Consider the following 23,848-nt stretch of genomic DNA (forward strand, 5'->3'; position numbering starts at 1 on the left):
TCTATCTCTCATTCCTCTAAAGATAAGGGTCTCTATGAATGTACAGCATGCATATGCTTGGTAGCACAGTTGTTTTTCATCCGGTACACACAGCGGTTGCTAAGCTGTGGGACAAAGAGAGATCTAGGCTTAGTTATGGGGTGGAAGGGGTGTAGAGGGTAGATGGGAGTGTGAAAGTCGGGAGGTAGAAAAATCAAGGGAAGCTATTCGGAATATAAAAAAAACACAGGAAAAAAAGCAGGAAAACCCTCATGTCCTGAAAAACAAACAGAATCCTACAAAAGAAAAAGATCATGACCCTGTGTTAGGACAGGGAAGTGAAGAAGGAGGTAGGGGAGAAGGGTTGAAAATGGGAAGGTGGATGGATAGGTGTCATAGTCGTGATGGAGGACCGAAGAGATGGATATGATTCAGAAGCCATCAGTGTCTGAATGGTTTTCTCATTTCACCCATGACCCACTGTGTCAGATGAGTGTATTGACTTACGGTCTGTTCATGTACATAATACATTAATAAAGCCACACACGCTATTGAACACAAAGAAGCAATAAAACTACTCAGGAGACTGGAATGGCAGTGTTTCCTCTGTCCTGGTATGCCCCGGGACCCGGTCCTGGGAACAGCGCTCTTCCTCTTCCTCTTGTGATGCAGCAGTCCTACTAACCGTTTTTCAGTGCCGCTCCTGTGGACCTGTTTATTCTAAGAGGGTCAATTTAGGATTAAACAAAGGACCAGTTACTGTGCCAAGGCCTCTGATGTAGAAGATGCAGACCATGCAGCACCACCAGCAGAATAATGTGTGAAGTACTTATTGGTGTAACTTACGTTTAGAATGGCAACGTTAGTTATTCGATTAGTCGATCGACAGAAAATGATCAGCTATTTTTCACGTTACGTTTGCTGTTTCACGATTCACTAATGTGAGAATTTGATGGGTTTGGTCATGAAAATAATTGGTAGTTGCAGCCCTACTTAAAAGGAGCTATCAGCCACAGGACCTCAGTGCAGGGACTGAATCTGTTCCTTTAGCATATTAGCGCACCGATTTTGTGTTTCCACTGCATCTGGAGAGCTGACGATTGTACACAAGACAACACCACCAAAGTGATGATTATCTCCATAATTTATTGTAATTTATTTGTTGTGCGTCCGATGATTGAATGAACGTTGGAAAGCAGAAGCAGAATTGGAAAGGGAGATTGCAAATGGCAGAAAGGCAAGATACCTTGTGGCTCTATCGATGACAGGGCCGGTCAGTCAAACTATGCAATGAAGACAGTTTCTAAACTAATGCTAACGTATGTTGGTGTTTCTGTACTGCAGTGTCTTGTTACTTAGTAACTGGGTGGAAGAGTGTAGGGAGTCGGCCCCACAGATTTATCAGTGTATTTCTAATGTTGACATTATGTTGACACATTTAGCTATGTACTACACAGCCTCACAGAGTCCCTAGCATGGCTGTAGACCTATTATAGTGTTATATTATTGCTTAGCTGTCTACCCCACAACTTTACTGTTTTGGGCACTGTCTCCGCTCTCATAGCATCATTTTCGCTCACAGCAAGCAGCTGTTTTCAGTGAAAAGGCTCTAAAACCTGACTCAACACTTCCTGCTCATCACCAAACCGCAGACAGACACAGTTGGCCACTAGCTGGTGAACATAGTGGAGGATTTAGCAGCAAAAGAGACATTGTTATGTCCCTCATGAGTTGGTAGAGACTCCTGAAGGAAATATAGTTCTCTATATCAATTTCAAACTTGGCATGTTGTGTTCACAACTTGTTTCCTCTGCCCCCAAATGAGATTCCGCTCCCAGGTCGTTAAATGAATGGTACTAACAAGTGCTTTCTAGCAGTGGGAAATCTGTACTCTGGTAACAGTCTCAAGGCTGACGTTTGACCAGTCCTTCAAACTCATCCCCAATAGTTTAGGGCCATTTGACAGTACCAGCTCTGAAGCAGGGAGTTGGGGCAGGAACCTAAGCTGTAGTCTTCTAATCAGAGTTGGACCTTGGTTATTGTCTGCGGATAGTACCTGAGTAGTCTTGCATTGCCAGACATCCACAGCGCTGTGTCAGCAGTGGTATGGTCTGGCTGCAAGAGTTAACATTTCTGGGATAGGGTAAAAAGACGTTCAGGCTTGTTGGTATTTCTTTAAACCAATCACAACCATCCTGGGGGGCTCTAAGTCCCGGACGCTGTGACGGTACCCTTGCAAAAGACAGCGGAGATAGCGGAAGGGGAGGTACATCCGGCACCGGATGTCAGGCTTTATAACCGGTAAACCAGTCTAGTACCTGCCATACTGACAACCCTAAAAGGTTACCCGGATCCAAAATGCAAAATTTGTTGTTGGGGACACATTAGGGCAACATTTTTTATAATATGAGTGGAACCCTGCTAAGCTCAACACTATGTGTGCACGCTGTCATGTCACCTTTTCGGCCACTTATTTCAATAACACAACAAACCTGCTCAGTTTTATCTGTTTGCATCAAGAAAACATTTGCATATGCACTTGCATCCATAAAAAGTGCTGAACATGCCCAAACACATACACAGGCTGTTGTTGTCTTTACTGATGTCAGACGCTTTCTGTCATCGTGTGGGGAGCTGGGGGTTTTAGCCTGATGACACAAGGTTATACAAACAGACCTGCATTAGTTCCCTACACAGTCTCTGCCCAACCCCTATAGCTGAGGTTGTGTGGGCACGTACAAACAGAAACGCACTACTTTCCCTCCCTACAAACTGTACCTACAACACACACACACGCATCCATACACTCACATCTGTGGGAAGTCATCTTTTTAGACAGCTCTGTGATATGCCAGTGTGATAGTTGCTGTAGATGATGGGTATCTGCTTCCACATGGTTCCTCACTCAGCCCGCACCTTTCCGCTCTTAGTCTTTCAGACTTGTTTACTCTGCCACCGTGTGGAAATGCAGGCTGCTCTGATGACACTGGTGTATCAGCTGTGGATCTGATACCGCGGGGCTTTGCTTCGCCATGCTGTGGACACAACGCCGGTGTTTGTTGTTCTTAGAAGCAGCTTGCATTTCAATGATGGCTTCTGCAGGCCAACGGGGGGGTAGTGACCATGTTTGGAAAGTTTTCCAGCATGTGAGAGTGGACCAGCTGGTTAACACGGTGTGTTCTCGCTCGCTCGCTCTCTCTCTCTCTCTCTCTCTCTCTCTCTCTCTCAAATGCATTCCATTATATGTTGATAGAGAAGGAGTGTAGGTGTAATTTACTGGCGCCACCACTGATTGAAAAACAAAAAATCGTAGCATTAACTGTTGTAATTCCAAACCACAATAGGTTGGAATGTTTCTTTTATCAGAGAGAAAGCTGTTCCAAGTCCCACAAAACAATATGATCCGTGCTTCACAGAATTCATGGCTGGAAAAAAAATAAAAAAATAAAAAATAAAAAAATTGTTGTTTTTACACTGAAGAGTCTGAAGATTGAAATCTTATTTTTACACCGTCAAATTGTTTTTTCAGGTACTTACACATTCTGTATGACATTCTTTCCCCCATATCTACCACAATGAATGCAAACTACTTGGTGAAGAAAAGATAACATGGTGATGTTTTTGATGGTGTTTGTTTTCCTGAATCGCGCTGTAGCAGCTGCCGTTTGTCAAATGCGTTTTGTAGACAAAAATGTGTTTGTTGCCAGTTGATTGTTCAGTAGTTGTCCGCCTAAGTTACTGTTGCTACACCTGTCAAGCTGTCTCGCATGGCACATATGCAGTTTACAATAATGATGATGCCAGATCTATGACTCAAAGTTTTTAGTTATTTTTTAAACAATTAGGGATGCACTGATTTATTGGCCAAACATTGATACCCCACGATATTCAGGGCCTTAACGGAATATGGCTTTTTGGCATCTTAGCTTAAATACATTTTTGTATTTTCAAATAGTATGATGGATGTTGTCATTCAATACCCAATCGCAATACCTAAGGAGTAAATCTCATCAGCGCCAGTGAGCCAGTCAGCACGCAGCATGCTTCTACCAAGATCTAATAATGTCTGTGATTGGCTGTCTAACGTTACACGTCGTAGAGACGCGCAGGAAAAACTCTACGTTACACAGAGACGGGGCTCACGTAGTAGGAGCGGAAACATAAATTTAAAGAATTGTGTCGTAATTAGGGCTGGGCGATATATCGATATTATATCTATCGTGATATGAGACTAGACATCGTCTTAGATTTTGGATATCGAAATATCGTGATGTGAAAAAAGTGTTGTCTTTTCCTGGTTTTAAAGGATACCTTACAGTAAAGTGATGTACTTTTCGGAACTTACCAGACTGTTCTAGCTGTTCTATTATTTGCCTTTACTCACTTAGACATTATGTCCACATTACAGATGATTATTTATCTAACATCTAAGTGTGAAGATATTTTGTTAAAGCACCAATTGTCAACCCTAGAATATCGCCGCAATATCGATATCGAGGTATTTGGTCAAGAATATCGTGATATCTGATTTTCTCCCTATCGCCCAGCCCTAGCCGTAATGTTGTAATTTATTTTTGTTTTATAAAATTGGTATATAAAAATTATAAAGCTTCAATCTCAGTGTGTAGAGAAGGTAGTGCTACTTCAGTTTTTCCCACTAACCCACCATATTTATTTGATGTATAGAGCACTAAATAGATGTTTTGAATTAGAGATGATGGACACAACAATTACCCGAGAAGACGGCATTTAACCGTTGATCCATTCATCAGACACAAGTCTGCGGTTTCCATTAAAGGGCTATAAATCCACCCGTTATTTGTTTAGCCGTTCCTAATGTTGTCTTGTTTCAGAGGGTTCCTCCAAATCACTGATCAGATCAGGGTCTGTGGATCATCAATCAGGGAGCAAAACACCCAGACGTTCCTCTCCTCATTGTGGCGATTCTGCCCAGATGCCAGCCAGCCAGAGGAATCCTTGGTCTTGTGGTTGAGATGAGGGGGAAGAGGAGCAGACTTGGCAGATCGAGGGGCTTCAGGCTTGGAGGAGTCGCTGCATTCCTCCATGTCTCTCTGTCTTCCTCTGCTGATTTCTCACTCTGTCCTTTTCCCTCGCTCGATCTCTCACTCTCACTTTCCACCCATCCATCTCAATTTCCTGTTCCTCGAGTCCCAATGGGGTTGTCAGACAGGATCGTTGATGTTTCCCTGATGTCCTGTCCTCAGAATGCTGCGCTCTTGTCTGCCTGGCCAGACCAAGCTGACTGTCCGCAGTGTTCCCATTACTCATTTCTGCACACAGGTGCTAATAGGAATAATTTCAACGGCCTGGTTTTGTTCTGAAATGTATCGCCTCTTTAGTCTCTGCATCAGTCATCAGTGGATTGGTTCTTTTGTTTGTATGAAAGCACATTTTCTGTTTTGGATGTTATCCTGGTCATATTTTAGATTCTTTCTTTAGACAAGATGAAATTGAAAGGTTGCCTTTTTTTCTCTGTTAATACTAGCTGTAGGGAAAGTTCACCTGAGAGAGAGAGAATGTAATCAAGAAAGTAGGGCTGCAGCTATCGATTATTTTAGTAATCGAGTATTCTACAGATTATTCCATCGATTAATCGAGTAATCGGATAAGAAATACTTAGTGAGAAATACTTAGTAAACAGCAATAGTAAATATTTATTATTGCTATTTACTAAAAAAAATTTAAAAAAAAGGAAACCTGTCCTTTTTTAGAAAAAGCAACATGTTTTATTGCCAAAAAAAGACCCTTTTTTTCACCCCCTTCCCCTTCTTGCCTCTGGATCTTTGCACTGGATATGCAAAAGAGCTGTTCACTAACCAGAGGGTAAATGTGACGGTACAAAGCTTACAGCAGGGCTATTCAACTACACTGTTCTGGGGGACACATTTTCAGAAGCCTAATACACAGTGAGGAGAAAGAATAAAGAATGCAGACATCACCGGCATGATGACGTCATTCACGTGCATATTAAGTGGCCGTGCTGGGGGGAGGAGCCGGTTTGTCTCCGGCAGCAGCTAAGTTTCAAAAAGATTAGTGGCAAACTAATAAACAGTTAGACTACAAACCGACAGCTCTCGTTTTAGCTTGTTGGTAAAACATGGCTATTTGCAGAGTAGCATGCTGTAGGCTAGTCGTGTAAAACAGCGCGGTGGACGAGAGCAGCAGACGGTAGTTAGCTACCTTGTCTCGGGTTCGCTCCGTGGAATGGATGAGTAGACTGGATGTTTTCTACAGAGATGATGTAGCAGCATGTTTGCAGCTTAAAATGATCCCAAACTTTCTGTCGTTTTCTCTCGCCTGTCTCTTCTCTTAGACCCTCGCTATTTTCGTCTTCCTTCATTTGTAATCTGGGCCGTCAGTCTTGTGTCCACGGAAGCGTCAACCTGTTGTGCGCTAGTAATAATCCTCCGTGCGGAAACACAGTGAGCCGTACAACCTTAATTACATTGATTTAACGAAGCTTCGAGGCAAAGAATTTTGCTTTGAGGAATTTTTGTAATCGAGTTATTCGAGGAATCGTTTCAGCCCTACAAGAAAGCATTTAGAAGATGTAGCCTACTGAGAGATGAAAGAGGAGCATAATGTCATTAGCCGCCCTCCTCTTCCTTCCTCTCTTGTTCAGTAATGTGTTTCTACAGTAATGTAGGTGCAGCCAAAAAGACAGATAAAAAATCTCTGGTAATTACCTCTGAGTCATGTTCTGATCTTATCCTAAAGTTGGCCCACTAGTTATTTCTGTTGGCATGGTGAAACCTGGAGAAAGGCATACGTACTGTACATGGGGAGAGAGAGAGAGAGAGAGAGAGACACACACACACAGAGAGAGAGAGAGAGACACACACACACACACACACACACACACACACACAGAGAGAGACACACACAGAGAGAGAGAGAGACACACACACACAGAGAGAGAGAGAGAGAGAGAGAGAGAGAGAGAGAGAGAGAGAGAGACACATCCTCAGACTCTGACCGGTATCCAAAACAGAGTGGGAAAGGAATCCTCACACTCACACACAATGTTAACATGATTTTTAAACTGCACTGGTCACAACACATTAAACCTGCTACTGGCTTTTTACTTGATAATTTAGAGTCGATTGACAGTATGTGCATCGCCAGACCAAATTGCGAAAAATATGAATTAGTCTGGAAGCTCTCGGTAGAGCTGTAACAATTCAGAATGTTACTGAACAATTAATTGTCTCAGGAATAATTGCCATTAACAATATAATTGTCTCTTTCAGTCAAATTAAAAAAAAGTTATTTATGTATTTATTTTTCAAACGGAAAAAAGTTCTGAATGACATCCAGGATACGTCTTTTGGTTGTAGTAAATGTCAAATATATAATGTCACGTGACCCAGATAATATAATAACACAACTACACAGCCTGTGAAGTAAACTACATCTCTTTATTAACATTAAAAAAAACAGTATTTTGTTCTTAAATTAACATAAAATTGACAAAACCATCAACAGTCATACCTCAGGACCTTAGCTAATGTTAGCGATTAATTGCGGTTAAACAAAGAAACGGCGATTACTTAAAAAAAATATTGATTGGACTATTATGTAATAATTGTTACAGGCCTACCTCTCGGTTCATCCAGGGGGTGTTATCAACATGTGACGTAGAGGTGTGAGGTCTCGATTCGTTCCTCCTGTCCCTGTTAGTTTTTTTATTTTATTTTATTTTTTTATAGGTTTTTCCTTATCTGATTTGAGGATCTAAAGATGGAGCGTGTCATATGCTGAACAGATTGTAAGGCCCCTTGGGCCAAAATTGTGATATTCGGCTATATAAATACATTTTTTACTTGACTTGGTTGTTTAAATCAGTTATATCCATGACTGTGAAAATGTGTATTTGTGACCTGTGTAACTGTTTTGTGTCTGTGCAGGACTACCCCAGGAACAGACACCCAGGATGGAGCCGAGGTTCGGTGGCGTACCATGCTGGTGAGATTTGAAGCCCCTTTTCTCTCTTTCTCTTTTTCTCTCTATATAGTTGTATTTCTTAGAAAGTAGGCTGTGTGTTATTTCCTTCTATGAGTGTGGAATTCCTCCTGTAGTCTTTTTAAGATGAAATGAATAATTCTGATCAGATCTGCTTCCTCCAAAGCATCCATCTGCTGCTTTTTTAGATGCAAACATCACAGGGCACCGCATCAGCTGGATGTTAAGGTGCCGAGAACAGAGATCAAGGAGGCTTGCAGGCAGATAAAAAGCACAGGAAGCAGAGTAAACAGACGGTGACAGCATCAGAAAGAGGAGAAGGATCTTATCTCCATCAATTTCTGTAGGAATTCTAAACATCTCTCTAAGCAATGAACCAAAAAAAAAAAAGAGACAAAATGTTTAGCTATCTTTATCTTCCTATGCTTCCACACACGTTACATCTTGGTTGTTTGTGACGACAGGCCTGTGAACATTATCTGTACAGGCATCTGCACTAAACCCCCCCCCACAGCTCCCATTCCAGGCCTCAGCACCCCTTATTATCGGTGCTAAGAGATAAGCTATCAAACGCCGCTGCCGTGATATGAGAATAGCGGCATGCTAGGTAGGTGGTTGTTGTTACAGTACACCGTACAAGCTACAGTAGGTTTGTCGGCTCTTTATCTGACAATCCACTGTCAAAGTCAAGATCTTGTTATTCCTTATCAGACCGAAGCCGTTAGCTGGCTTTTTTTTTATCAGAGTTATTTTTGTCTAAAGCATCCCATTGTTGATCTCTCTCACAGGGGGTCTCAGCTGCTCTGAAGGATTCACACCACACAAATGTCACTTTCTGTCGTATGTTTTTTCCACCAGGGAATGTGTATGATTTTTATTTTTAGAGGGAGGTTTATATACTTTCTACCAGTTGACCTCCAAATGAGCTATCAAAACACATTTTCCTGTTCACTCCGCACATTCCGTTCATTTTTCGAATTGATGTTTAGAGTCCCAAATCCCCGTATCCCTTTGTAGATTCCATTTATAATTAGGATCCATTAATAATAATAACAGTTGACGCTGTGCGTCCTGCCGGGGTCTGCGAATGATACCTCAGTGCTGAGTGACAGACGAGGCCAGTCATTCACAGAGGCTCACCATGCCAGTCCCAGAGGTCTAGCGCTGCGGTCTGCCTGGTTTGGCTGCTGTGCGTTGGACACCACAGAAATGTGCACGCCCCAGCACAGCTCCCATTAATCTTATTTGTTAGAGACTAAAATTATGTATGTGGCTTTCCACGCTGCGCGTATGAGGTTTGCCTTCCCATGCTTGGGTTAAGGTGCAGGCTACTTAAAATCAACAGCCAGGGCCTCTTCTTCACGTCTCCCGTCGCTCCTCCACGCAGCCGAGATTTTCAGCTCAGGAACCTAGAGAATTGCATGCAGATGCTCTTTGGCAGAGTGACAGAAACTTAATGTATACACAGTATTGTATACACTCGGTCATTTAACCGCAGCAGAAATTGCTTAAAGAAGGAATGACTTTGTTACCTTGGTTTTCCTGCTCGGTGCGAGACAAGAATGCTGTGAAGAGGTGTTTCTGTGACACCTGGTACCTCTGTTTATTAACTTTTATGAGTAGTTTTTGTATTTGACCTCAGTATCTAAAGGGCAAAAATGTCTGCCATGATACTCTTGGCAGACCTTGGCTTTGTATAGACTCATCGTTATATTTTTATCATACCTCACGCTGGCCTTTAATACACTGAGTGTTTGTAATGTTTTTACCATTAGCTTTAAGGAGAACAGTGGCTGTAGTTAGTCGTTTGAGTTATATGATGCAGCCTGGAGGCAAATACATACATTGCATAATGACTCAACATTCCTCCCTTTATTTACTTTGCATGTACACTTTGACTACGGAGCTCTATTTCTGTCATCCTGATTTATGGTGCGTTGTATTGGGCACGCGACCAGTGTTGACCTGGATCACATTTGATGTGTATTATTGACTTTAAAGGTTGTGATTTTACTCCAGATATATTCCAGTTATATACACAAATGGCTGCCAACCATATCGCTGCTCCTTGTATAGCTTGTATAGTTTGAGAGTTCTTTGGCCTGCGCTGGTGTTACCACGAGTGTTTGTGTTGGGAGCTGGCCCAGTGTGGACCTCCATCCTGTGTGTTGGCTCGGCTTGTCTCCGCAACTTAATGGCCCGTGGGGCACTGCGGGCCCCTGTGGGCCCTATCAGAAGCAACCAGCCATCCAACCAGTGAGTGCTCCTCGGCAAGCCCCATTAACCCTGTCACCCCCTCCAAACCCCCCATCAGTGAGTCACACGTGCTATGACTCAACACCCGCAGCTGAAGGTTGCACCCTACCCCCACCGCCACCCTCCATCCCTCACCACCAAGCCAGCCTCACATAATAGGGCTCAGTCTAACTTCTGTGACAGGGTCTAATCTGATTCCAGCTCAGGTTCTGCAAAAACAATTATTCAACACCAACATGTTGTGTAGGGGGGATTGTATTACCTTCTTACCCAATGGGACAAAATGGATTTGGATGACAAAGTCTCTATAACACTAACAAGCACAAACAGAGCCTGGTAAAAACACCAACCACTATTTGAACTGAGCATGTACCGAGAATGTGTCCGTACTGTGGAGGTCACTGGTATAAACTTTGGACACGTTGTCTATCTGCATCGCCTTAATACAAGTATGTTTGATGGTCAACTTGGTTATAAACAAATCGACTGTGTGGCTGAAATTAACGACTATTACCTCCGCCAATGAGGTTACGTCTCTGGCTCAGTTTGTCTGTTTTTTTGTCGGTCAGCAGGATAACATAAAAACTGCTTGCCCGAAAGGGTGTAGCAGGGGCCAAGAAAGAACCAATTACATTTTTGAGCGGATCCCAATCACGGGGCGTATACACAAATTATTTTTCACTTTCGGTAACATTGTCGGAAAAATGTGTTCCCAGCTGGGAAAATTCACACTGCATTAACGTTATGAGATAGGGCATGCCTTGATGAAAGTCTGCGCTCTGCCCATTATTCTGTCAGTCTCTTTTTTCTGTATGTCAGCATATTAGTGAAAGAAAATGTGAAAAATGACCATCATAATTTTCCAACGCCCACAGTGATGATATCAAATAACTTGTGTTTACTGTCCAACCCAGAGATATTTGGTTTATTATCATAAGACAGAGAAAAGCAGAAACTCCTCAAACTGGAGAAGCTGGAACCGAGAATCTTTGAATCAGAGAATTTATTGATTACTCTTCTTCTTTTTACTTCTATTTAATAAGGGACCATTCGGTATTTATGGAATGGACCACCGGAGGAAAATAGGGGAGGGTCATGTCTTTTTATTCTTTGTTGAGGGGAGGGTCATCCAATTTTTGTATTTGTGATAACAGCAACATTTCGAAGTGGCTTGTTTGGTGCATATTTATCCATGTAGCTCCATGTAGCTCTCTCAGTCTCGGCCCCTATCGCTAGCAGATGGGTCCCTCCCTGTTTACTCAGCCAGACAATTTGAATTGTAGCTTTAGAGACCGTGGGATTTCCCAAACTGAATAAATCCCGCTCGCACATATAAACACAAAACTGCTTTGCTAGCTCCATCGTGTTGTAACTAAGACATCTGATAAAAAAATATGTTATTCATTAGCATGATTGCCGTACGGTTTAGTTCAAAAACATCCAAAACACCGTACGAAAACATAATGGACCAGACGCAAGCTTTTATTTTGAAAAGTCAAAGCTTGCGGACTGCACCAAGCCGGGAGGGCATGAGACGGGAGGTCTCCAGGCTGCAGCCTACCCGACTCAAATATCCTTTCGGTCCCGGTGATATTATATATAAATGACAGCCTTTTCAAGGCATTTGAGAAGGAAGGAGTGGTAGCATGCAAGCTCCCAAATTGACGCTTGTCTGAGAAATGGAGTTTTGGATAATGTTCAGCTTTGGCAGCTTTACCTATGTTAAAATATACAATGACTGAGGAAGCCTAGTGACGAGTCCATAGCAACCAGTGTTGAATTACCCAGTGTGCTTTATAAGCATGGAAACTACTACTAGTTTCCATGCTTATTGTGTTTCCACAACAATGTTAGTGAATAAATCTACTGAAATGGCCACCACACCATAACAGAGGAGTGTGATGTGTAAGATGGGAATGTAGAGGTTTAGTAACATATGTCATGGCTGTAAAAAAAAAACAATGGCTATCTGTTTTAATTTATTTTGGAGAGTCATCCAAAATGTATTGCTGGTGAAGGGAGGGTCAGGTCTGTTTTGGCTTAAGGTCCTGAAACTCCTCCGGTGGCTCCTTAAATAAATAACAAACAGTCCCTAATAGATAAGTATTTCTGTTGATCAACTAATCGTTTGAGCTCTTAAACCAACACAATGTTGTACGCTACATCAGCACCACTATACAGCCTGGAGCTATAACAGAAGACGGTAACCTTACCAGAGTCTGTACTGCCTCGTGGCCCAGAAAAGTCCTCCACATGCTGCAGTACTTCAGTCTGGTCTAACCAGTTATTATTTAATTTATTTTTGTTCATATACTTTACAAGCTAAGGGCCTCGCTGGCAAAAGGGCCCAGGAAGTATACTGTGTATTATGTATCAATAGCTCGACACAAATGTAATTTCTAGTAAATTCTTAGGGACAAAAACAAACTTGCACGTGTGAAATCATGGAAGAATATAAATATTTAGTTTTAATTGTTCATGTTTTAGGATTCTGTGAACTTATTCTTCCCTGGGCAGGGAAGCCCAGTCTTTTCCAGACAAACTCTCATGTTACGAACGTCTGTTTTACTTTTCCCAGCTGGTCCCAGTCCTCAGTCAGAGCCTGGCCTCTCCTCTTGTGGGCCCGGCTCCAAACCCCCCAACTCAGCTCCAGTTTTCACCTCCTGCTTGCTGCTAGGTTCACCTTTACCTACAACTGTTTCACCTGGTGGCGGTCACAGTAGCTGACATTGTCAGCTTTACCAGCTACTTCCTCAGTGTAGGATCTTGACTTTTGCATTAACACCATCACCAGTATTCTGCTCCATCAACAGCCTCCGAGCCAAACCCTGGTCAACACCTCTATGCTCATTTTAAACTCTCTGGTCTCCAACACAAATTTGAGCATTTTCCGCCATAGCCGAGCTCCAAGTGGAGCCTGCTTCATGTATCTCCATTTCCAAAGCACACTTGAAAAAAGCAACAAAACATATTATTGTACGCTCGAAAACAAAGATAGCCAAAACTCATTACACGTAATGCTATATGACAAGTTTATTTAGTGCTGTTATCAATCATTTATTTCTTTCAAATAATTGAATAACCTTTGAAAGAGGGAAGAGGGTCTAATGAAAAATGCTATGGAGTTGCATTATAGCAAATGTAAATTCCATCAAGCTTTGTGGAGCGACTAAAAGTCAAGATATCTCAGCCTCAACCGCTTAAATTCCTTTTTTAAAATGTGTCTTTCCAACTTTATGGAAGTGCAATACTAGGTGCTGGAGAACCCCTTTAACCTATAAAATGTCAGGAAATAGTAAAACATGATTTCTTTTTCACAGAGTCGTCGTTGATGTGTACAGGTTGCTTTTTTTTGTGTAATCAACAGTCCGAACTCTAAAGAAATTAAATTTACTGTAAATATAAAGTAAAATATAAAACCGATAAAAGCAGCAAATCCTCACATTCGAGAAACTGGAAATGGAGAATGTGTTGCATTCTTTACTTAATTAATGACTTGCATTCTTTATCATTATTGTTTTTTTCCCCGTTGACCAACTAATCGTTTGATCTACTAATCATTTCAGCCCCAATCTCATTATTATGTATTAAGCACACTCGGGGGAACGGGAGTAAACACAAAACGGAACATTTTCATTCAGTCGGTGTGTCTTTAGTAAAAGGGAGAGCAACAGTAGTGTGTTTTAAGGATGATTCACGATTCTGCGCGAGAATTTTGAAGATTGACTCCAGCGAACGCGTCCCTCTGGCCACATCCCTTCTCCTACCTTTCCTGTCCCAGTGAACTAGCTCCATCGCTGGGCCCAAACCTGGACTTCCACACCCCGGCTCACCTCCAGCGCCAGTCCCCTGTCACTCTCCAAAGCCGCCCTGCTCTGCTATTTTTAGCGGCGCTGTGCCTGTGCCGGCGTGGCTCCGCTGTTTGCCTAGTGTGTGGTGTTGTGACAAGGGCCTGCATGGGAGCCGTAATGATACAGTGTCTCCTTCTCCCTCCCGGTGCTCAGATAGAGATTGTTTAAACAGTATCCTGAGCCGGGGACGGGTCCCATGACAACTCCATAAATATTTACCAGCAGCAGCCACACCGCTTCGCTTGAGGAGAGCTCGTCTGCAGGCTACCTCTGCAATGTTTTTCTTTTGCCCTTTTTTCCGTTGTCTTTCGCAACTGTAGTATGTGTGTTGTTTTGATGATTTCCTTTGGATGTTGTTGGTGTCTAATTTTTCTGTGTGTGTTGTTACTAGCGCTGCTTTCGCCTTCTTTCTTTTTTTTTTTTCACACATCATCATCTAGCAGGATGTCCTGTATGTTAGCACGACATTGAATGTACAGTACACATGTCACACGCTGTGGTAAACACATTACAAGACGCAGTGAAATTCACGTCCACGTAAGTTCAGTTCAGCACTAGGACACGTTATGACAAAGATGAGGGCATCTGAATTCAAAGCTTTTTAAGACCTATAATCCTTAAAACAAGCCTTAGAAGATCTCCAAAAGTCTCACATATTTTCTCTTGCCTGCAGTAGTGTTTGTAATGAAATGTTTTTGTGTCTGATTGCCGGCTGTCGGGACTCGGGAGACGTTAAAGCACGTTTAGTTTAGTTCTAGGCCATATTGTCTGTACTGGTTTTCCATCATACTTCATTATACACGCTCGTGAAACGGGTATTAAATTGCTTTCTATTCCGTGGTAATACACATATCTTATTAGTCTTAAATTGAACTTGGTGAACCCTGCAGAAACCCTGCTCACAGGTTAACAAAGACACATACATTGTTATGCAGTGGTGTAGAAAGTATTCAGGTCCTTTAATACGAATACCACGTCTGTTACAAGTAAAAGTCCTTGCAGGAAAATGTACTTCTGGTATTAAAAGTAGAAATTCTCAATGCAGAAAAATGGCCGCTGGGATTGTTATACTATTATATATTATTTTTATTTTTTGGGGCATTTTTAGGCCTTTATTCGACAACTGAAGACATGAAAGGGGAGAGAGAGGGGGAATGACATGCAGCAAAGGGTCGCAGGTCGGAGTCTAACCCGGGCCTGTTGCGTCCAGGCGTAAACCTCTATATATGGGCACCCGCTCTACCAACTGAGCTATCTGGGCGCCCGCTATTATATATTATCTTATTAGATTATTATTATTATTCTGCTAGTGATTATTATCATTGTGGGTTTTTTCTCGATTGATTTACTTTGTAAAAATGACACACACTTTGTTTTTTGTCCAACCAGCTGTCCAAAATTAAAAGTTATTAAAAATGAAAAAAGCAGCAAATCATCACATTTATGAAGCTGCAAATGTAAAAAAACAAGTTGACTTTGTGATTATCAAAAAAGTAGTAATTATTTTCCGTGAGTGGACTAATTGATTAATTGACTACTTGTTTCAGCTGATCTTGTAGTTTATCTTATAACAAAACTAAGGCTGTCAGTCGATTACAAATATTTCATCGAGATTAATTCTCCATAGTCAACTGGCGGTTAATCGCACATTTCTTATGTATTTCATGCAGCAAAGGGCTGCAGGTCGGAGTCGAACCCGCGGCCGCTGCTTCAAGGAGTAAACCTCTGTATACGCGCGCCCGCTCTACCAACTGAGCTAACCCGGCCACAAAATGTGTTTTGTGTACAAAAAAAAAATCCTTAGTTTGTCTCTTGTATTGTTTTGTCTGTATTTTCCTGAGTTCCGAGTCTTGTGTTTTTAAAGGTGCTCTAAGCGATGTCGCGCGTTTTTTTAGGCTACAACATTTTTTGTCACACACAGCAAACATCTCCTCACTATCCGCTAGCTGCCTGTCCCCTGAACACACTGTGAAAAAAAAAAAAAAAACGCGGCCTCTGTAGACAGCCCAGGCACCGCAAATGGCAACAAAAACAATCTGTGCCAACCTGCACCACCAAACCTAACAAACACAGTTCCAGCGTTCCAGCCAATAACCGACAAGAAGGATTTTGGGGTGGGGGTTGGGGGGGGTTAGTGCGCAGAAGCACGGCTGGAGGGGGAGGGGACGGGATGAGGGAGGGGCGAGCTAGTCTCGTTTTGTTTGAAAATACTTTGAACGTCAACAAGAAGTAACGTCACCCAACATCGCTTAGAGCACCTTTTAATGTGTGTTCCTATTGTTGAGTTTGTGTTTTGTACGGTCTCCTATGTATTTATGTTTTATGTATTTTAAAGGCCCATGCAAATTAGCTTAGGCTATAAATGCTGTGGTGTGTGGCATTAATTTATGCTACATACTTATTTGTCCCTCTACAAATAAACATTAAATACAATAACAATATCATACAATGTCAAATAATTGTAATATAGTACAAAAGTACAATATTTTCCTGTGAGTAGAAAGTGGCTTGAGAAGCAAAGTGCATTTGTACTGAAGCACAATACTTGAGTAAATGTAAGTGATTACATTCCACTACTGTTGTGAAGTGGATTAACGAAAAGCTGCAGAATTGACAGTTTCCTTCCTCCCTCCTCCTCCTCTTCCTCCTCCGACAGATGATGGCAAGATCTTTCACGGCAGCGGGGTTGGAGACGCTTTCGGTCCTCGCTGCTTCAAAGGTGACATCATGGGCTGCGGCATCATGTTCCCACGAGACTACATCCTGGACGGAGAAGGTGAGGGCAGAGGGTTTAGGTGCTGCAATTACACTGTCACTCATTAAAGTGGTTGGTGCGTCCGTGGGAGGTTTCGTTCTTAAACCTGCTTATCGTGGTTTAGCGTAAGGCAACGTTCGGTCTTAACACTGTTTATTGTGTTGCATGTGGGAAAGAAATTGGATGCGCACCAGAAATCCCCCGCACAGAAAACAGAACAGTCACTGAAAGGGGAAGCTCTAATCCCACCACACCCCCGACCATTTCCATGAGAGACAAATATAGTCTTTCCTGCTGTCAGGTGGTTTTAGTACATGCGTTTTTATATGACCAAACCTTTGATAACAATTTGGAGACAGCAACTCATGTTATCTAACCTTAATAGGGCCCACTTACAAAACCAATCCTCTAATGTTGTGGCATTAGTTAACATGTTTTGCTGTTTTACTCTGGTCTGCATTCACACTGTGCACTGTTTGTCCTCAGGGGGCGTGGACGACTGGGATCGGCTGGAGGTCCGTCCAGGTCACGCCGGCGTCCAGAACATCCTGTACCTCAACGACGAAGAAGAGGAAGAGGAAGATGGGGAAGAGGTAGAGCAGGGACAGGAAGGCAGGAAGGTCACGGTGAGGAAAACACAGATTAAGGCTGGGTCATATGACCATACACATCGTCAAAACAATCTAAAAATGGGTGCATATATATATATATATATATATATATATATATATATATATATATATATATTCAAGATTTAAGATTCAATACTTTATTGCCATGCAACTAAGTTGCTAGGAATTTGTTGCAGTGTACAAAAAAACCCAGAAAGTATTCATAGCAGGACAGTCCATACCTGTTAAAGACACGTATAGACACAACCCCTCCCCACCCCCCCATGAATGTGACAATATTTACCTGAGGGAAATATCTGGCTCTTTTGCGGCTAGGTGCAACATTGTATGCACAAGCTAGTTGCTAACTTTGTCTGTCTGTTGTTTGGTGCTGAGCATGTAGTGTACAGACGTTGTTTTAGATGATGGTGGACAGCCATGAAGATGACTGGGGGCGGCTTTATGACGTCAGGTTTAGATGCACGGTAAGAAGTAGAAAAAGTCCATATTGTTTTTCTCACGATTAAAGGAATACTCCAACATTTTTGGAATTTGAGAACAGTGATAACTGTTCTGGCAATGGGAAGCCTAGGTTAGCATTCTGCGCTGAATGTACGCCGTAGGTACACGTAGGTTTGGACCCTATGTCGTACCCTAGTCTTCCACAGCGCTGTGGAGGAAGGTCTGGCTAGTCCACACAGTATTCTGGGATGGGAGAAAAACGTGCTCTGGTTTATTGCCGTTTCTTTAAACCAATCAGAATCGTCTTGGGCGGCACTAAGGGCGGACGCAATAAGTGTGCCTCTGCAAAATAGCCTCGGGAAGGAACTTGTTTTGGTGGAACATGTGTACGTTCAAAGTTTGTTTCAGTCGTGCAACAGAAAACTCAGATTGGACAGATGGATGTCTGGATTTACCCTGCAGAGATCTGAGGAGCAGTTAACCATAGTCCTCGTTGGGCTGCAACTAGCCAGACCCACCTCCACAGTGTGGAGATCTGAGGAGCAGCTAACCATAGTCCTCATAAATCCAGATAGAAGTTTAGAACGAGTTTAGAACGCCAACACAAAGCGGAAGGAAACGGACATTGGCGAAAAGACATGCATCCGGAGGAATTTCCTGCGTGTAGTGGAACGTCGAGGATATAGACTAGGCTGCGACTGACTAATCTACGGAATATTTTGTCTTGTAATCTTTCGGTCTTTGAAATGCCAGCAAAATGCGGGGAAAAAAAAAGCTCAATCAAAAGTTCCAAGAGTCCAAGGTAACGTTTTCACATGTCTCGTCTCGTCTGACCAACTGTCCAAAACTCTAAGATATTGACTTTACAGTCATAGAAGAGTATAAAACAATAAAATATTCACATCTGACAAGCTGGAACCAATACGTGTTGGCCTGAAAGGTGACTTGAACAATTCATTTCAAGTCAAATTAAAATCAAATTGTTGGCAATTAATTTTCTTTAGCCTGACTAATCGATGAATTGACTAATCATTGCAGCTCTATTTCACAGTGCAGCATTAAGCCTTTTCACCACACTGTACATGCATGATACATCCTTTTATTTATATATATATATATATATATATATATATATATATATCACTTTAACCACAACACAGTTGATCCAAAGTGCTTAACAGAAACACAGGAAAACAAACACAATAGATAAGCAGAAAAACTGAGTGATGATAAATAGTATCGATAATGACAATAATGATCATAGTAGTGAAAGCACAAGTTACACAGTATGCTTCACAGTAGGGTTGGGCATCAAGAACCGATTCCTACTTGGAAACGTTTCAAAAATTACGATTACTTCCCAATTTAACATGCGCAAGTTTTAGTTTCCGTAGCGGCCAGGCGCTTGTTGAGTTACAGCCATGGAGCACAGTAAGCGGTGCTCTAGTGTGGCTTTATTTTACCTTGAAAAAGCCCGGTAAAACTGCAAACCACCATTGACTCAAAATAAAACGTTCCTCTTATTTGTGAAATAAGCACGTGACCCGTTTCAACTCCACCCCTCAAAGAATCGGAATCGATGAGAACTGGAATCGAAAGGAAGAATCGGAATTGGAATCAGAATCGTTAAAATCAAAACGATGCCCGACCCTACTTCACAGCCATAGAGTATATAGAGTGTGTACAGCTTAAATAGTACAAGACTGTAGGTCAAATTATTGTATTTTAAATCTGTGATTTGCTTTACTGTCTTTGGCAACCCAAGCTTAGCAACTTGCGTCACAATGATAACTTTCATATTCTGGTGTAACATCACTCTAACCTTAATGTTTATATATATATATATATTTAAATCCACCTCTTGCTGTAACTTTTGTCCAGGAAGTCACTTTACACCGCTTTTTTTAATCACTGCGGTTTTCACTTTGTCTCAACTCGTAGCTGCTGTTAGCCGCTGGGCTAACTCGCCCACGCAGTCTTGCAAGTCGAGGCCGGGGGTCACCGAGTCCCGACTGAGCGTGTGCGAGTGCACGTAGTACTGGAACCCAAGTGGGTGAGAATAAAACAGGCCGGGTCGTAATCCAGGGATCTGTCAATATTTATTCAGCAAGGACGCATTACCCTCAATGCACTGCTCCTTGACATCCCAGAGGTCTCGGCGGGCTTTGGCTGCACGTGTGTGCGGGTGTTGGATGTTGTTCAAACTAACGGCGCCTGTTGCCGTTTCACTCCCCCTTCATCTGTAACTGAATAGCGGTTAAGCCTTTCTTTCTTTTCGAGTGGGTGGTGCAGTCAATGTTTGATAAGTGACCCGGCTTGATTTATCGAACGAACACACACACACACACACACAAACACACACACACACGCTCCACAGTACTTCACTTGTTGCTTTAGTGTGTCGGTATTTGCTCTCAGACTTGGAAAGAGGCCCTCGGTATTAGCGTTGAAAAAAAAAAAAAAACTCTTGTTGATGTTCTTTTAAGAACAGCTGGATAATGTTTGATCACTCGGTGATTTAGTAGAGACATGTACTGTAAACATTGACTTTTTTTTTTTTTCCCCCTCCAAGAACACAGACATTACCCTGTCACGTATTTGTTTAACGATATTTTCCAAACTTCACATAATTCCTGTTTACGACTGGCACACTGTGTGCTCTCGACTGAAGTTTGTATTACAATCAGTCATTATTAAGAAGAGACATTTCTTTCAGGAGTAATTGTTCCAGTGCTCCATCGGTGGGTTTTACCTTCAGTGAAATGTATGCACGGGTGTCTTTTAACTCACTGTCGCCCTCCTGTGGTCCTGCAGGTGTTCTTCACCAGGAACGGGAAGCTGATGGGCCGGAGGGAGATGGGGGTTCCTCCCGGGGGCCTCTACCCCACCGTGGGGATGCTGAGCAGCGGAGAGAAGGTCAAAGTGGATCTGCATCCGCTCAGTGGATGAGCAGAGCGCAGGCGGGGGGGACTGGACTCGTGACGCCCTGCGTACAGCTGGCTGCCCTGTAGAGCTCACCAACGGTAGCCTAGCATGCTGCTAACGCGCGCCAGAACCCACACATGCACGTCGCTGTCGTCGGCCCCTCGACGCCGCCTCCGCTTTTATTTATAAGACGTGTACATTTTTCACAGTCATCCCAGAAATACAACCAGAGCGTCCTCGTGGCCGGGAAGTAGCAGAGCGGGCGTACACGAGCTGTGTAGCTTACAGCATGCAGGAATAGACAGCTGCACCTCCAAGCTAAAAAAATAAATAAATAAAAAATAACTCCTGGAAGATATTTAACTGTTAATTCTATGCAATCTGTACTGCTATCATCCTCACATCTAACCTCCCTCTGCACGCAGTGTGTGTCTATAACACTGAGCTGTTAATTCCCTCTTCATGAGGTCTGGCACACTTGGTTTATTTCATTTGTCACGACCCCAAGCAAAGCAGAGCGAGGCCAACAGTTGTGCCGAGTCAGAGCTCGTTGGTGGTTTATGTTTCAGGGAATAGACCCCCCCCCTCTCTCTCTCTCTCTCTCTCTCTCTCTCTCTCTCTCTCTCTCTCTCTCTCTCTCTCTCCCTCTCTCTCTCTCTCTCTCTCTCTCTCTCTCTCTCTCTCTCTCTCTCTCTCTCCCAGTCTTCTCTCTGTGTGAGGCTGCCCTCCTGTGAGCGAGCAGGGACCTGCTGTTGCCCCACCTCGCTTGCTCGCTGCTCCTCCCGGAGCTGGCTGGAAGTGCTCCGTGGAGCCGTTGCAATATTTCAGAAACTGCATTCACGCTCATTATGCATGAGATTATGTTAGGAGGATTATTACAGGTTTTGGCAATCACAACCTCACATACAGTGAGATGCTGTTCACTGAGCAGCGTCAGATCAGAGTGGATGGATAGAATCTTTTTTTATAGTTACATAGAAACACATAGAAACATGTCAGGTATATTTTCTACAAGGGAATGTGCAGAATACACGTTTGAATTTATCTCGTACGTTCAAAAGTTCAGGGAATGTGTTTTTGTTTTTGCACTTTGGGGAGGCTGGGGAGACATTAAGGGCAGACATGAATACAGTGGTGGTGGACAAAAGGAAAACCCCTTCCAGTGGAATGCGGTCTGATGCAACGCCACAATCCATCAGCCGTACAAAGTAACCGTAACATTTGACTGCAAACCTCAAACACAAGTATCAGTTGCTGTTTGTATTGGATTGCGTCATACTGTACTGTGTTCTAGTGTGTTTTAAATATTTTGTCCATTGGTTTGACTCCCTGTGCATGTTTGCCCTCAATATGAAGGATTATTTCAGTCCTTTCCTTTCCCACTTTGTCACTATAAAGTTTGAATGATGTGATATTGTGAGGTTTAGTCTGCTCAAATTAATCTGATTTAAAGGACAATTCCAGCGCAAAATGAACCTAGGGGTTAATAACAGATGTGTACCCACTCTGTCGCTCTCTGGAACATGTTTTCATGCTAATCGAATGCGTTTGTAGTATGAAAGCCGCTGATTAGCTTACAACGCTAGTATTTGGGGCACAGGGAAAGTACAAACAAATCGCTATTTTGTACCACTAAAAAGGCTCAAAATATCACCAAACTTCAACGCTAGCATAATGAGGGTCCCTAAATGTTAACCGAAGCATTGAGAACGCTGTAAGTGTACAGACAGTTTATAAAGACACTCGCGTTCATGTTTACATGCCGCCGCCGTCTTGGAAACCAGTCATGACTTACAGCTGGCGATGCAAACTAAAATCCAAAGCAATTTGCTCAATATATCTGAAATAATCGCACCGATGTAAAACATAACTTGTCTAGTGTACCTACTCAGTGGATAACTGTCCATCTGGTCCCTCCGGTCTGGGTCGCCGTCTCCAATTTATTTTCGGGACATGGAAAAAAGTTTCACGTACAGCCCTGTTTATCAGAGAGGGGAAATCTTCAGACTGTACAAAACACTGCGTCTCTTGGGCATCGCGACGCAACAGGTCCCACTCCGTGCAACACAGACACTCCTGTTGGGTGGCCATAGCTTCACAATATCCGGAGGTACACCACCAGTTTCCTGAAGTACGAGGCTGTGTTGCGGCATTGACTACCGGTAGCTCTCTCTCTCTCTCTCGTAGCCCTTTCACGGAGCTCCCGTAGCTCCTCGTTCAATAAACTGTCTGTACACTTACAACGTTCTCAATGCTTCGGTTAACATTTAGAAACCCTCATTATGCTAGCGTTGAAGTGTGGTGATATTTTGAGCCTTTTTAGTGGTATAAATATTTGTTTTTACTTTCCCTGTGCCCCGAATACTAGCGTTGTAAGCTAATCAGCGGTCCGCGCTAGCTTGTTTCAAGCTACAAACGCATTCGATTAGTATGAAAACATGTTCCAGAGAGCGACCGAGTGGGTACACATCTGTTATCAACCCCTAGGTTCGTTTTGCGCCGTGTGTCCTTTTAAGAGAACTATTTCTCCATGATGCCATAAGTGATGTAGAATTAACTGCTGGATGTTTGTTTTTTGAAGATTAAGACAATGATGTTTGGTGGCTGCATGTTTGTCTTATTTTATTTATTTATTTTTTTAAGATTATTTTTTGGGGCTTTTTTGCATGTTTGTCTTTGTGTGTATGCACAGCATTGGACAGCAGCACCAGAGGTTAGTATCACAAAGACTATCTCAATGTTGGCTCACTTTTAACTCATCACCATGGTGCTCACACACGTGCACAAGCATAGGATCACCTTGGACTTTTAAGAAACTGGGATTAACATTTTTTACTATTTTCTGACATTTTATAGACCAAACGATTATTTTCCCTTATTTTCTAGATGAAAGGATTAAGTTGTATGTCTGTTGTTTGTGTGATGTTATTTGTCCCTGCCTTTACTTGTATATGAAACCTTTTGTTTTGCTGTCCATCTTGGCAGAAGAAATATGCCAAAACAAGCAACAGACCTACAACTTAATC

At 42.6% G+C, this 23,848-nt stretch overlaps 1 protein-coding gene across 3 annotated transcripts in view; it reads left to right on the forward strand.

Annotated features, from left to right (window-relative positions):
- Positions 1 to 22,141, forward strand: part of spryd3 (SPRY domain containing 3) — a 60,749-nt gene extending 38,608 nt beyond the window's left edge. For 2 of the 3 annotated variants that reach the window (XM_078255881.1, XM_078255882.1), the window contains exons 8-11: positions 7,908 to 7,965; positions 16,726 to 16,845; positions 17,311 to 17,450; positions 20,712 to 22,141. In XM_078255881.1, the coding sequence (XP_078112007.1) occupies positions 7,908 to 7,965; positions 16,726 to 16,845; positions 17,311 to 17,450; positions 20,712 to 20,846 (453 nt within the window). In that variant the 3' untranslated portion in view covers positions 20,847 to 22,141. Of the gene's footprint in view, positions 1 to 7,907; positions 7,966 to 12,796; positions 16,171 to 16,725; positions 16,846 to 17,310; positions 17,451 to 20,711 lie in introns of those variants that run through there. The other variant, XM_078255883.1, reaches the window with a different exon arrangement.
- Positions 22,142 to 23,848: the final 1,707 nt, after the last annotated feature.

Source organism: Sander vitreus, chromosome 7 (assembly GCF_031162955.1).
Source record: "Sander vitreus isolate 19-12246 chromosome 7, sanVit1, whole genome shotgun sequence".
In the NCBI taxonomy this organism is placed as follows: Eukaryota; Metazoa; Chordata; class Actinopteri; order Perciformes; family Percidae; genus Sander; species Sander vitreus.